This window comes from Myotis lucifugus, unplaced genomic scaffold (assembly GCF_000147115.1).
Source record: "Myotis lucifugus unplaced genomic scaffold, Myoluc2.0 scaffold_14, whole genome shotgun sequence".
NCBI classification, from domain to species: Eukaryota; Metazoa; Chordata; class Mammalia; order Chiroptera; family Vespertilionidae; genus Myotis; species Myotis lucifugus.
This window is the reverse complement of record NW_005871062.1, coordinates 9,113,442-9,129,404: the sequence shown is the minus strand read 5'-3', so window position 1 is coordinate 9,129,404 and position 15,963 is coordinate 9,113,442. Positions and strand designations below refer to the sequence as shown.

General features: G+C 40.6%; 1 protein-coding gene across 1 annotated transcript in view; it reads right to left on the bottom strand.

Annotated features, from left to right (window-relative positions):
- The window catches only part of ETV5 (ETS variant 5), a 57,750-nt gene that overhangs the window by 11,638 nt on the left and 30,149 nt on the right, over positions 1-15,963 (bottom strand). The window contains 3 exon segments of the mRNA XM_006084818.3: positions 1,268-1,327; positions 3,929-4,066; positions 4,069-4,187. Of these exon segments, the coding sequence (XP_006084880.1) occupies positions 1,268-1,327; positions 3,929-4,066; positions 4,069-4,187 (317 nt within the window).

Sequence of the window (15,963 nt, the reverse complement as noted above, 5' to 3'; positions counted from 1 at the left end):
GGAATGGGAAAGAGTGGGGCAACGAACACAAACTCACCAGGTATTTTGTGTGTAGTAAGCAGCCCAATGCCTTACTAAAAATATTTCCTTTAAGAGCATGCTCCTTTCTAAATGTTGTAATTATGCAAAATGTTTTCCTCCCTCTTCCCCCCAACTCCCTCTTATTTTGCCTGCTGCAGACATCAATTGATTCTGTAGAAACATTCGGGAACCTGGAAGAGAGCCCCACACAGCTGTGCCGATCACAGTCAGAGGTCCAATAGAAGCCCTTCCTTCCCAGGGCTGGACACTCACTCTGATTATCTCAGTGCCCCGTGCAACAACACCTGGTCTCCCCTCCAACCAAGCCAGTGGGAAATAATTTTTCATTGAAACTACTCCTGTGAACCAATCACTTACAAAAACCAGCCAATGTTTCATAGTGCTGTTTTATTAGTTCTTTCAACCTTCCTCCAAAACTCTAGAGCAGTGGTTCTCAACCTTGGCTGCACATTAGAATCACCTGGGGAGTTTTAGAGGCTACTAACCCCTGGGTTCCACCCCAGAATTTCTGCTTAATGGTCTGGGTGAAGCCTGGATATCAAATGTTTTAAAAGCTCCTCAGGTGATTCTAATGTGGAGCCAAAGCTCAGACTCTCTGCTCTATAGTAGTTCTCCGACTTGAATGTGCATCAGATCACCTGGCTTGCTAAAACATGGATTGCTGGGAGTTTCTTATTCACTAGGTCTGGGTGGGTCCTGAGAATTTGCATTTCTAACAAGTTCCAGGTGAAGGTTATGCCCTGGGTTTGATGAATCACTGCTCTAGATATTTATGGAGTGGTTAATTTAACAGAAAATAAAACATACTTCTGGGGAAGCTGTTCTAAGGAAAAAGCTCTCCCATGTTTCAATGTTCAGAAGAGAAGTCCTGAACCTACCATCTCAAGTCATGACATAATTCCTAAGTTCCAGTTTAGGCCGAATGTGTTATATACAGCTGTGTAATCTCCTTGTATGGAAATGTGGAAAACTGATTGGTCCACCTTTTCTTCACATTCTCCCCTGAACTCCTACAGTTAGGGTCATTGCTATTGAAAATGCTGGCAGCCCTCACAGTGCTCAGGAGCATGCCTCAGACTGTGTGAGCAAAATAACAGAAGAATATGATCAACTAGCTCTCATATTCATGAGCTAAGGATGGTTTAAACTATGATCTGAAATCTTAGCCTGGAAACTGAGCAATTTTAAGCTTCCCTGAATACTTTTCTTTTTTAAAGTTACTTACCTTCATGGCTGTTGGAGAAATAGCCCCCTCTCATGTAGGTTGACTGGCAGTTAGGCACTTCTGAAAGAGAAACACAGACAGGCACACTCTCGTCAATCATTTCTGTGGTGAGTCATCACAACAATCAAACTGCAGCTCTGCAGTGAAGCCCTAACCTTCTCCTGCTCCAAGGTCATGTCATTTTGGTTTTGTCCTGGGAAAGAGGTACCACCCTAATAACCAACATGGAAAACACCATATAACCCACCATCTGAAAGGAGGACTCTTGACTCCTAAATCGAGAACTGAGAGAAAAAAATGTCTCATTCTCACAACTTGCTCATTTAGAAATTAGTTTAATACCAAACTTGATGAGAGAGCTCATGGTAGAAGAAATTGGCTTTTAAAAGGCCAAGGTTGGCCTCCTGCCTATAACAACTCTGCGGCTTTGGGGTTTTGGACGGGGAGGAGGGTCACTAAGATCTTCCCAATTTACTCTTTATAGCTGATGGTCACATCCAGTTCTGCTGTAAGAGGTGAAGGTATTTTTAGGCCAAAGAGATTAGGGGATCTGAAGCTATGAAGCTAGGACAAGAACTGGCAGGAGTGGATTTGGCAAGTACATTTGCACCATGCCGGACCTGTCAGAATGGAACCCCTGCACAGCCATCTCTTCTTCTGCCATCATGTTTTCAAGACAGTGAGTTGAGTTGTGTCTATGCAGGGCAAGCCTGCCTACATACCAGGACACCACTCAGACCAAAGAATTACAGATATGGTAACATCTGCTGAGTGTCTTGCTTTAAGGGAGTGGGATGGGGTAAAAAACTGGTCAGGACAGATTAAAATGTCAATCCCAAAGTAAAAATGTTTCTGGTCATGCCAACTCCTGAGAATAATACATCAAAGCCTTCAGGAGGAATGCCAATGGGAACTTTACAAGTTATTGATACCTATACTTGGTGATTTTTCTATCATAAAGCAACAGATGTCTCCCGTCTGCTTACCTCCTCAACCTTTTCCATAACCAATTTCTGCCTGAATTTAGCAACCTATGTATTATCTCACAAAAGGCCATTGAGTAAATTCTATAACCTATTTCATTTGCAAAAGCCATTCAAGTATATACTGCCCCGCCCTTCCCTAGGGTCTTCAAGAAAAGCATGCCTGGGGAAGGATGAAAACCTACCCACCAACCCTCAAATTCCTTTAGCACCAACTGCAAAAAAGAGTGAAAAACTTAAGTCATTTCTGAAAGGAGGAAAAACGAAGCAGAAGAAACAGTTTCTAAATGTGCAAGCTACAACCCAACCCTCCTTTTCCCTGATGATCTCATTTAATAAACCTGACCTCTAAGATATGTAGTCAGTGAATGAGTGTGTGTGGAGGGGAGGGGGGACAGCAGGGCCCCCAAGTACAGCTTAAACTCTTGATATGCTTAAGGTTCTAGACAAGAGTAACCTATCTATCTATATAAAAGCCAAGTGACCGGAACGACTGGAATGACCAGTCACTATGATGTGTACTGCGGTGGTCAACCAGCCCGATGGGGGCCTGATCAACCCCCCCAACCTCCTGCAGACCCTTCCCCTGGCTGGCCCTGCTCCTGATTGGCCCCACCATCCTGATTGGGGGCAGAGCCTGCCGGCCAACCTCCCTAGGCCCCTCCTCTCTGCCACCCGGCCCTGATCGGTCCCCATCGGGGCAGGTTGGCCAGACCCCACCTGTGCACGAATTCATGCACTGGGCCTCTAGTAACCAAATAATAGGAGACCTAATGTATCTCTCCCTGTGTACACCAGCAGCCACTGAAGGACACAGAAACTTTTCCAGATGAAAACATTGCAATAGAGCAGTGAATCCCATGAAGCAACCAAAAAGACACCTTTCCCACGGTGCACCCAGCACCCCACAGAGCAATGACACACCAGGTGCTTTCTTGGAACACCATTCATTTCAAGAATAGAAAGAATCCCTTCCCACTCTCTTCAATATTCTTATATTGAAAGTTTGTGAGTCTTGTATTAAGAAAGAAAGCCACAGAACTAGGGACAGGACTAAGATGCAGAAATAATATTCCCTGTGTCCAGTGACCCTAAGATAATAGGTCTTAAAAAGAGTATCATCAAGATTGGACCCCGGGCCTGGCCAGCGTGGCTCAGTGGTTGAGCATCGACCTAGTAACCAGGCGATCACGGTTAGATTCTCAGTCAGGGCACATGCCCCAGTTGCAGGCTCAATCCCTAGTGTGGAGCGTGCAGGAGGCAGCCGATCAATGATTTTCTCTCTCCCTCTCCCTTCCTCTCTGAAAAAAAAAAAAGACTGGACCCCAGCAATCTTCAGGGTTGGCCTCAGAGGTGTATTCTGCACCACTTTTAATTTAGTTGTAATTCTGGTTTGGTCCTGGAGGAGGTGAGTGTAGCTTCCACCTACTTGCCACCCTCTTGAAATCTCCTTGCACCACTTTTGACTGCCCCCTGCACTTCCTACCATTTGCATGGCTTTTGTGCTCTGTTTTTTATTCAGTTATGCATACACACACCTGCTTTACTAGCTCCTAAGTTCTTTAAGGGCTAATTTTATGAAACTATTCCCCAAAGCCCTACAGAAGGAAGACATTCAATAATGCCCAGAAAGATGGATGAGAGAATGAAGAAAGAAGTAGCATGACTTCATACTAACCTGAATCAACGCAGTAATCCCGAGGCTCCTGCTTGATTCCCATTGGTGACTGGAACCCATGTGCTGGGGGGCCCGGCATGCCTGGGACCCCATGTTCATAGAGTGGGTCATGGTATTCTTGTTTGAATCCCTGAGGGGTGGGGGAGCTGCAGGGACAATAGGTTCTGACATTTGCCGGTGGTAACTGGGGCGATTATCTCCAGGAACTCCTGACTGAGGAGGGAAGGGGTGGCAGGGTTCAGACAGTTGTCTCTGAAATCTGCAAGAAGAAAGTAGTTATATTGTTTAATTAAGAACATCACGAATACCTTCTATAATTTAGCATTGAGGATTAGATGTTCAGGTTAAGGAAATTATTTGCAAAGCAATGCCTCTCCAACCAACTTGACAAAATGATCCTAAACTTTATTTAAAAGATTAAATAATTTTGAAAAGAGATAATGATCTATTTCACACTGAAAATATTATAAAGCCATAATAATTAAAACAGGAATAGAAGAAATGCAAGATAGGCATGTCAAAGAAATTGAATGGAAAGTCAGAAACTGTCAAATATATTCCAAAATTTGTTAAGATAGGCATTTCAAATTAGTGGGGGAAAAGGTTGAACTTCTGCTTTATACCATATGCTTAAATAAATTTAATGTAGAATAAAGATTTAATGTAAAAACATAATAGTAAAGTAAATATATATGAAAACATAAAATCTTGGAGAAAAACACCTTTTTATACATTGTACCAACAGCAGAAACCACCAAAATAAATATGAACATACCTCATTGTATAAGTTTCTATAAGTCAAAAAACATCAGCAACAAAACCAACAAGGAAACAACAAACTGGGGGGAAAATCTGTGACAGTCAGAAAATACCAGAAGCAAACCCCAAAATTAAACTAATTGGAGGAAAATTCTCTAACAAATATAGCAATGTTAATGTTGTTGACATAAAGGGCTTTTAAAAATCAATAAAAGATGAACATCCCAACTGAAAAAAATGGGCAAATGACATAAATCAGGAAAAATCACTAAAGAAGGAATACTAGGACTCATAAATAAACAAAAAGTTTAACTTCATTAGTAATCATTAAGGAGAGAGACAGTTTTTCCCGATTACTTAGAGGATGAGCAGGCAGTTAATAAATCTGTGTCTGACACATAAAACACACTGAAATCATAGATATAGTTAGATTTTAGCTACAAAGATGGTCACCAGTACAAATGTCTAATACAGGAACTGGCTAAGGATGTGGTAATACAGCCATTTAGTTGAAAGGAATCATAAAAAATGATGCAGTATACAAATATATAAGGACCTGCAAAGGTATTTTTGATATTTTAAGGCAGGCTGTGAAAGAGTACAAAGAGCATCACATTTTCGCAAACATAAGGAAAGTGTGTATGGTGTTATATAAAATCCTGGATTTGTACCTAAATGTTCATATTGCTTATTTTGGGTGGTAATGATTTTAGGTGACTTTCTTTTTTTGCTCATCTATAGTTGAATAAATATGCATTATTTTATAATAAGACAGAACAATAAAAGCCTTTGTTATTGTTATTTAATGAGTATCATTAACATCCTTTAGCTGTCAGAGAAACCCAGAGGAGTGCCAACTGCCCCTGCCCTGTTGCGAAGGCGGAGTAGTAAAAGAGAAAGCCTGGGGTCCTGAAGTGAAGCCACTTACTAGGGAAGTGATGGGGGGCACATTTTCTTGGTTTCAGTTTCCTTATCTGTAACATGGGGATGTATTATCTGACCGAATGCTACTGGAATGATGAAATAAAGTCATGTCTACAAAAGCATGGTTTCTGGCACAGCTGTAATCACTGCCGAACTGGGGTAGACATCAGGAGGGTGAGTGCAGAAGTTAGAGATGGGAACCCTCAATGTGAGGCCTCAATCCATAAAATATGCATAAGGCACTAATCTATGTGTATAAAGAAAAGCATTTGTGAATATGTGCCCTCAGGTAAAAAATACGAGCCAAGGTTCAGGGGGAAAAAAGTAAAGATTTTAGTACTAATTTCAATACATTTTAAAAAATCAACAATATAATCCTGTAATATTAAGGTCTTACTCTCTCCTGTTAGCTTGAATCCTATTAATAGCTTTAATCAAATCATTTGAATTTGATTTGAATCAGTCTGTGGCAACAGGTGGCCAACAGATTTCTAGGATATCAAGCTTTAAAATCTTAAACTGAAAAGATTGGGTGCAGATAAAGTACTTTTTAGATCAGGGTACAGCATGGCTCTTACTCTGAGTCTTTACTACCCTATCAAAAGCAGCACCCTATGCCCTGGCTGGCATAACTGTGGTCAGAGCATTGGCCTGCACACTGGAGGATTCCCAGTCAAGGGGGGGAGCATGCAGGAGGCAACCAATCCATGTAAGAGACATCGATGTTTCTCTCTCTCTGACTCTCCCCTTCTGCCCTCCCTTCCATTCTCTATAGCAGGGGTCCTCAAACTACGGCCCGCGAGCCACATGCAAATACAAATATTGTATTTGTTCCAGATCATTTTACAACAATTTTACATATACTTATCCTTTTATCCCAGAACTAAAAGCATCAGAATCTGCCTGGCCAATGTACTGAATAAGTTTTAAAACTATATAAGGCTCAGTGGGTTGAGAGCCTTTCACTGAGGGACTGAATGCATCACAGTGGAACTTCATCAGGAATGAGATTTTCTAGGATGCTGTTATTTAAGGAAACCCTTGCGGAGTCTTTGAAGAAGTGTAAATTTGAAACTCGGGGTTCGACTTGACGTTTAGAATATAGCTACCAAAAAAAAAAAAAAAAAAAAAGGAAAATAGAATATAGGCGCCAGCAGTACACTGAAAACCTGAGTTTTTGAAGAAAAATTTGAAGAAGGGAACCCAAAAGAAAGATGAGGATATTCTCAAGGCCTTATTTTTATAAAGTACCCAAACCTTATGCTAGCAGGAAGGAACAGCAATAAGGGCGCTGTTCTCTATCTTTCCCCTCTGCCACCATCTCAGCACCTTCAAAGGTGACCTGCACAAATCACTTCCTTTGATGGCTCCGGGATGGCAGGAACCACTCAGTTCTGTAATCAGAGCCTCTGCAGCTGGCAGACCCAACCACTCTACTTCCGCTCATCTTCTCACCTTTCAGAATGAAACTCTAGAGCTGTCCTGGTACAGCCCCTTCAGGAAAAGGTACTTCCAGATGGGCATCAGGCAGCATAACTGGAAGGATTTGTGAAACTTGGGGGCCTGGGATCTGCAGATAGATTCTGTCACTGGGATTGTTCTGTCTTGGTTTGTTTTGAGGGAGTGGAAGTGGCAAAGGGGACCTTAAGGGTAGGTCACAAAACCAACAATTTGGAAGAAAGTCTCTCAGAGCTTGCTGCTGATAACGGCTTTTATTTGCTGAGATTAGTAAAGTAATTCAGTTCTTCTCCCCTAAATACATTCTGTGAACTTTACTCAATGACCTTCATTTGAACCCTCTTTCCCTGTTCCCAATCCTTTGAAGTACCTAAGAATGTGTTGTATACATAATACAGCTGTGACAAAGATGCCTCTTGTTTACTGAGGCAGGCAAGCATTTTCAGTGGAAGAGGGGCCTGGTTCCTAACAAACCTCTCCCCGCTCACTCCCAACCCCTCTGACCCGCACCCCCACACTCATATCCCAACAGGGCTCAGGTGGTAGTGAAATCACAGTTGGTGAGCAAAAGGAGACTTCCGACTACCGAGGGATTCTAAATTCAATAGGTTACAGATTAAGGCTTTTTCAGTGCCAGTTTATTTAAAGAACCAGTTATTTATTTATCTGTCAGATTTATATAGCGCCTTTCCTCCCAAGAGCTCACCCACGCTACCAACATTTGGTTTACGTTATGAAAACCGTTAGATGCTTTTTCTGCATTTCCTTTTCAGTTTCTGCTGCCAACACACAGAGTAAACAATGCTTAGAGGAAAAAAAGGAGAAAAGTGTGGATTCAATGAAGGCCACACAGTGGCCGCGGGTGCCGGGTGAAGCAGTGATGTTCAGAGGCCATTGAGAGATGATATGTAAGATCAGCCAAGACACCAACACCAAGTGCTTAATATTTCCGTTAAGGCTAAGAGCAGATAGAAAATAGAGAAGCAGCATAGCTGGGTAAGAGGCTCTGGCTGTGAAGTCAGAACATCCTCGGTTGAAATCCAATCTTTACCCTTATTAGCTATGTGACCTTGGGTGAGTTATATAACTGCTCTGAGCCTCAGTTTCCTCTTCTGTAAAATAAGGACAACCATGGGAACTGTCCCAAAAGTCTGTTGTAAAGATTATATAAGATAATGTATGAAACAGGGCCCAGCACTCTGCTAGGTTCTCGATATACATTACGTTTAAACATCACTATCAAATGTTCCAGCCCTCCCCCAGCCTGCAACAAGCCAAATTCGAAGTTATGCAAATGTAAGGAAAGATCTTAAGGAATTGGGAGAAAGTACTATCACTCACACAAAATAGAAGAGTCCACTAGTTGCCTACCCAATATCTAGTTTGCTTTCTCAGAAAGAGAATGCTGATTTATATTCTGGGTGGCAATGTGCTACCCAACTTCACACTAATGTTTATTTTTCCTGCCATATACCAAGCCAGACACTGTTGCAAAACAAAACCCAAACACGGTCCCTAAAAGCAAAACCAGAGAATTCTGAAACAGCTCTCAGGGCTCTGCGAGGCCTGTCAGCTCTGCTTAGACTCAAGTTGGCCCATTTGAACGGCGATAAAACATTGAGTGATAAAATTTTAAAGGCTTAGATGCTTATCTGATTTCTCAAGATCAAATATGGAAGAAGGTGATGTAAACATGAGATGTCCCCAATATAAAATAGTGAAAGTATTAGTTTTATATGTACATCATTAATAAGTCTGATGACAAACAGAAAAGATTAGGAATAAAGAGGGCTTTTACATTTTCAAAACTTGCAATTTCTAAAATTGTGCTATCGACATCATTTTAGGAAGATTCCCTAAGTATAGTTTCCTTTATGAAATATAAGAGTGATTTTTAAGCAGTGAAATTGTCATAAAAGTTAACATTTAATAAGTACCTTCTCTGTGCCAATATGATTTTTCATTTAATCCACCCAATGATATGTGTGGTATCTACTCTTCTCCATTTTCAGATGAAGAAACCAACACTTAGAGCAGTTAACTGCTTGCCTAAGGTCATACAGATTCAAAACCAGGTCTGTCTGTCCAACTCCAGAGCTACTGGCCTATACTGTTTCTACAATTGTTTCTATAAATTGTTTTTAAATACTATCTTATGACATTTAAATAAAAATATAGTCCAGGCAACTTGAAAACTCTCATAGGTTTGGAAATTAAGAAAAATATTTTTTAAAGAACTTCAAGACTAAAAGAAATAATAGCAAACAGTTGGAACTGAATTTTTAAAATACTACACATCAGAACTTGTGGGGACAGCTTAAGCAGGATTTGGGCAGGGAGATAAAATAATTGATTGCCCCAACCAGGATATTTTGGGGAATTAAAGCGGATGCTATTAGCAATTACATCCAGACAAGACATGAACCATACACGACCTGGGAAAAACTAAATGTATGGTCACCGAGCCTTAGGAGGAGTTTTATTTGGTTATATGGTTATATTATAAAGAAAAAAAGCTACACATTAATGAGGTAATCACCCAACCAAAGAAGTTAGAAAAAGAAAAACAGAATGAACTGAAATAAAAATGAGATATTTTAGTGAAAGCAGAAATCAGTGATATAGAAAACACCCAATAGAGAGGATGAGTAAAGCCAAAGTTGATTTGTTATAAAGACGAATGAAATTGTCTGCTAAGACTATGAAAGAAAAAAAAAATCTAGATAAATATCAAACATGAAAAAGCGATACCTATAGATGCTATAGAGGTTTTATTTAAAAAAACATTATAAACAACTTTATGGCAATTAATTTAAAAATTCACAAAAAATAATTTATTAAATTCACTCAGCTAAATAGAAATTCCAGAGCAAAACTATAAAAAGGTGAAGATGCTGAATCAGTAACTGAACATCTTCCACAAAGATAATATCAGATCCACATGATTTTACTGACAAATTCTTCCAAGATTTCATGGAAGAAAGAATGCCAATTTCACACAAACTATTCCAGAATATATAAAAAGGAGGATACCCACTACTCATTTGATGAGTATAACCTCAATGCTAAAACCAACAAGGACAATATAAGAAAAAGTGTACATTTATCTCAATCATAGTGATGCAAAAGTCCTAAATAGATATTGGAAAATCAAGTCCAGCAACATACAAAAGATGATACATAACAGATAAGTTAGGTTTATCACAAGAATACAAGGTTGGTTCCATATAAATCAATGTAACTCTCTACAGTGGGAAATTAAAAGAAAAATTTCCTTTGATCATCTCAACAGAGGGAGAAGTATTTGATAAGGGTCAATATCCATTCCATTAAAAACTCAGTAAACTAGGGATAGTAGGAAATTTCCTTTAGCCTAATTAAAAGGTAACAAAAACCCTATAGTAAACATGGTTAATTGCTGAAAACAAGCTCTCTTAAGATTCAGAACTAAAAACACCCACACTGTAACCATTAGAAGTAGATCACTGAGTCTGTTAAAGAAGGTTCCATTAAGCATCTATGAAACGCAGTTTCGGATCCCAAAGTGAGTTTGTGCTGCCATTTGTAACATGCTATTAACAGGAGTGCACGGCGAGAAGATGCATCAGACACACTCAGGCTAACAAATGTGACTCAGTCAAATTCTTCCCTCTCTAAAAGCTACAAAGTATGACGACAAAAACGAACAGCAATTTACTAGGGATGGGCTTTAAAAGAGAAAGTAGAAACAGGAGAAAAACTTGAATATGTTAACTCTCTTACTATCTACCATCTTTAGAGAATGAGTCGTATCCAGTAAATCACAATTCCAGGACACTCAAGCTCATCCTTTGGAGCTCTGAAGCTTTGGTCATAACCACTGAGGGAGAGAACTTAGCAGGTAGGCCATTCATCCTTCAGAAGATGCCACACGTGACTGATCCTTTCTAGGTGACCCTGGGGCACTGTATTCTGACTATCAATATCAGCAGAATAGCCTATTACAACTCTACGCTCTCGGGTCGCATCCAAGCAGAGGATTTTTCCAACAGCAGCAATATTTTTTTAAACTTTATCTTTTCTTTTTTTTTTTTTTTTAATATATATTTTATTGATTTTTTACAGAGAGGAAGGGAGAGGGATAGAGCGTTAGAAACATCGATGAGAGAGAAACATCGATCAGCTGCCTCCTGCACACTCCCTGCTGGGGATCAATATCAGCAGAATAGCCTATTACAATTCTACGCCCTCGGGTCGCATCCAAGCAGAGGATTTTTCCAACAGCAGCAATATTTTTTTAAACTTTGTCTTTTCTTGAGTTTTTGTGTCTTGATGTCAAATGAGAGAATAGTGTGTTCTAAAATTCTTAGGTGATCAATTTTTTAGTTGAGCCTAAGTTGAATTGTGGAGTCTCAACTCTAGATGTAATGAGAAATGGTACAGTGAAAGGCAAAACCATATCTGGCCAGTACTATGGGCATAACGTAAGGATATTTTCTAAGTTCCAGCACCTTGCCATGTAAATGTGGTAAACAGCACGATGAGAAGCCATGTGAGACTGCAATGGATGAATGAAAAGCACTCTCCTCTCCTCTTCAAGAGCAGCTGTGGTCTTTAAGGATAAATGGAACAGGTCTGAACGTGCCAAATTACAAGGGTTTTTCCTCCTCGAGGGGAGGAAATAGTGAATATAAATCACCCTCCCAAACAAGTATTTATCTTCTAAAAATAAATTTTGAGTTGTGAAGAATTATATACTAAGATTGCATAAAACATTAAGAATATACTTTTGACTAGATTATGTTTTAGTTGTTTAAAGTATAATCTTAGCAAACTATTATCACTTCATCAAGAGACATACTGAAGACAAGTAAAATACTGGGTTAAATGTGGTCTAAAAGAAGGGGTCTAAATCATGGTTTTTAAACCTCAACGGGCTTACTCTATTCAACAGAATGAGCAAAACAAAACAGATACGTATTATAACATGTCTGTAAATGATGAAGGAATTTAGTAGGATTTTATAGTTTAAGAGATGGCGTATGTTCTGATAGTTTAAGAGATAAAGAGTTGGATAAAGTTCAAGGCTAGAACAAATTTCTCAAGGTCACTTACTCAGTTTTTAATAGACATTAGCGAATGTTAGCAACCTGCCCCCCACACCCAAATTATAACCAAACCATATGGCGTAGCTGTAAGTTAACGCTTTGCTCTCTAAATGGAGGACCCTGCATTTGGCTACGTGACATTTAGGAAGTCCTTTAGTTGCTGAGGCCTGATTTTCTTATCTGTAAAATAGATTTTTTTTTACTCTTCCTTGTTTACAGAGCTGTTAAAGGGCTCCAATAAGACTGTATTTCCTTCTATCCCACAAAATACCATATCTTTTGGTTAAGGGGGCTCGTTTTTGAAGTAATATTCCCTCTAATTTAAATAAAGAGTTAACAGAGAACAAACTACAGTTACTAATAAGAGTAATCTGCCCCACTTTCGGGCATGCATAAAAGTTATTAAACATGTGGTTATTAAGCTTATCATACATGCCTGCAATTACTGTTACTGTTACAAAATCAGATCAGGGATTTCAGTTTGTCTCATTTTCCATGTGCTACCCGGTATCTATAAGCAAAATTGTTTGTTGTTTTTTAAATGCATTTTGCATCACACAGATATCACATTATCTCATTTGTCATAGATCAGGGCAATAAGAAAAAAATTCAGAGTACTGAGTACTTGATGCTGAGAGAAAGGGGGGGATTGGAGTAGAGATGGGGATAAAAGAGACAGCTGGATCGTGATGTCTCAAAATGTGACAATAATATATCCAGGCCTGGCTCCAGACCCACCAAGTCAATCTCTGGGTGCAGCAGGAATCTGCATTTCTAATAAGCCCCCGTAGGAACTCCTGTGTACCCTCAACTTTGAGACTACAGTGCTCTGGTGTAGAAGCCTAAGTGCCCTAGTGTTAGTGTTTTTTATTTATCGATTCGGAACTTCACCCTTCACCCCATTTCTCTCAAGGATCTTTGTATCACCCAGGGGATGTGAGGTCTTTTTATTTTAGACTCATGATTCCTAATGGCAGAGGGGAAGGGGAAGTAAGTCCAAGACGAACAGATAAATTTCAGGGAGGAATCACCCCATAAAAGAAATGCTTACTTTCTGGTTCCTACCTCTTTCTTTTTGGACACTTGAGGTCAGAAACTTTTAACTATCAGGGATCAAATTTCTTCGTTTTGGGAGGAGGCTGGGCAGCCTGGAGACTAAGGCCCCCTCTCTGCCAGGCCTGCCTGAGGACAAATAACCTCCAGCAGAATTAGGGCTTTTTTTCCCCTGGTTCAGTTAACCTTTGACACAATCTGGTAAGAAATAGGGACTAAGAGAGAAATACGGTATGAGCTGCTTAATGATTTCAGTCAACAATGTAAGTGACCCCAAAAAGGTGGTGATCCTATCCTATCTAATAAAGATGGAATATGCTAATTGACCCTCACATCATCACAAGGATGGTGGTGCCCACAGCCAATAGGAGGGAATATGCTAATTGACCACCACGCCCTCAAAGATGGCGGCGCCCAGTCCCCTCAGCCTCCCAGGGCTGCCCAAGGCTCAGGTAACCAGGGCCAGCAGTTGCAGCAGCAGAGGTGTGATGGGGGTGTCGCCTTCCCCTGATCACTGGGTCGCCTCCTGCCCCTGAGGGCTCCCGGACTGTGAGAGCGGGCAGGCCGGGCTGAGGGACCCCCCCCCCCCCACCTCCAGTGCATGAATTTTCATGCACTGGGCCTCTAGTAAGATTATAATAAGGCTGAAAAAGTCCTATCAGCTGGTGATGTCATAGACACTGTATCATCACAGTGTAACACGTTGTTACTCACGTGTCTGTGTGTGATGCTGGTGTAAACAAACCTACTGCGCTGCAAATCATATTAAAGTGTAGAGCATACAATTAGGTGCAGTGCATTTGATTTGATAACAATAAGTGACTATGCTACTGGCTTATGTTTTACTATACTTTTGATCCTCATTTTAGAGTGCACAAAAATAGTATGCTGTGTTACGCCAGCAGCAGCTTCACACGTCTCGTGTTTACCCCGCTGCTTGATTACATCATTTCTCTTGTGCTTGATTTAATCTCGTGTTGTTTTATAAATTGAGTGGAGCCTAAGTGCACAGTGTTTATAGAGTCTACAGTGGTGCACAGTCATGTCCCAGGCCTTCACATTCACTCACCGCTCACTCACTGACTCACCCAGAGCAACTCCTAGTCCTCCAATCACGGTAGGTACCCAGACAGGCGTACCATTATTTATCTTATATACTAGTACATTTTTTTTCTATCCCTTTTCTATGTTTAGATGTTTATATACACAAATACCATTGTGTTACGATTGCCTACCTACGGTATTCAGTAACATGCAGTACAGGTTTGTAGCCAGGAGCAATAAGCTATACCATACAGCCTAGGTGTGTAGTAGGCTACCATCTAGGTTTGTGTAAGTGCACTCACTCTATGATGTTCGCACATGACAAAATCGCCTAACAATGAATTTCTCAGAAGGTATCTGTTGTTAAGCAGTGCACAACTGTATAAATAAGATTTTCTTTTATACACGGTATGACAAATACAAAGTTTATTAAGTATTTGAAATACTGAATATAGGCCCTACGCCATCCCTCCCCCTCAATTAATAATCTCTGCAGATAATCAGGAGGATACTATTTAAAAACACACACAAAAAACTATTGGAATAAAAATGGTATCCAGGCCTGAGTTCACAAACTGGCAGGCTTGCAGGGTAATTTTGCCCACAGAGAGGTTTTGTTTAGTCTGCAAAGTGTTGCTGTTGTTTTTAATTTGAATTAGTTGCCAACTTTAAAAAAGGCAACCCGGAATTTTTACATAAAAATCCAAATTTCCGAATTCTCCTGGAAGAGTGCAAGGCTGTTAACAAGGTAATAACTGGCAAAGCTTAGTGGTGGCTGCTTCCTTTAGATGAGTTCTGTGTAAATGGAGGCCCACTACTGAGCCAGCCTCCAATCAGTCTCACCCCTTGGGCCCCATGTATCACTGGTGTTTGTGGCATTTGGCCTCACCAGGGGAATAAACACAACCAGCCAAATGAGGTAGTTCTTTATGGTGAGTTTCACAGCAAGGGGGTCAGGGGATTAGAACCAGATAAGAGGGCTAATGTTTTTCTGCATTTCATTTAGAAATAAAGCAAGTGACCTCTGAGTAAACACGGGGAGGCATTTGGGTTGGGCCAGGCCTGGGGGAGGTGTACTCATACATCCTCCCTCCTCTCCTGCCTCCCGCCCTCACACCCACCCAGTGCAGAGCAAGACAGACAGAGGAAATACAATGGCCACCATCTTGCAGCCCTTGGTAACATCACTGACAACTTGCCGCCTACATTATCTCCTTATCCCAGAGAGACTTGAAATGAAAATCCGAGACCCCCAAGACACCCTACATAAAGGAAGGCCACAAGCATCCAAAATTCTAGAACACGGCAGATAACAGGCTGGGAAGGCGGGGACCTAAGTTTCATGTTTGCAGAGCAGGTTCCCTTCACACACGTTGGTTTGTTTGATGAATACATGACTCTGGACACATTCCTCCTGGTGCCTTAGTTTCCTTATTTGAAATGTAGAACTACCTGGAGTGAAACCAGGAGGTTTCTATCTCAAAAGTAGATAATTATAAATAAAGTCTTTAGTTAATCTCCTACTGCTAAAATTTGTGAAAATCAGATGAATAATAATACCTCCTACCATCAAACTTCCCCAATAGGTAAGTGTTAATAAAGGATGTATGGGGAGCATAAATCAAGGTTCAATTCTAGTATCCAGTGAGCAGCCAGGAGAGCGGCCCTGAGTGAGGGTCAACGGACACTGTGTCCTGGGAAAGTCACTCT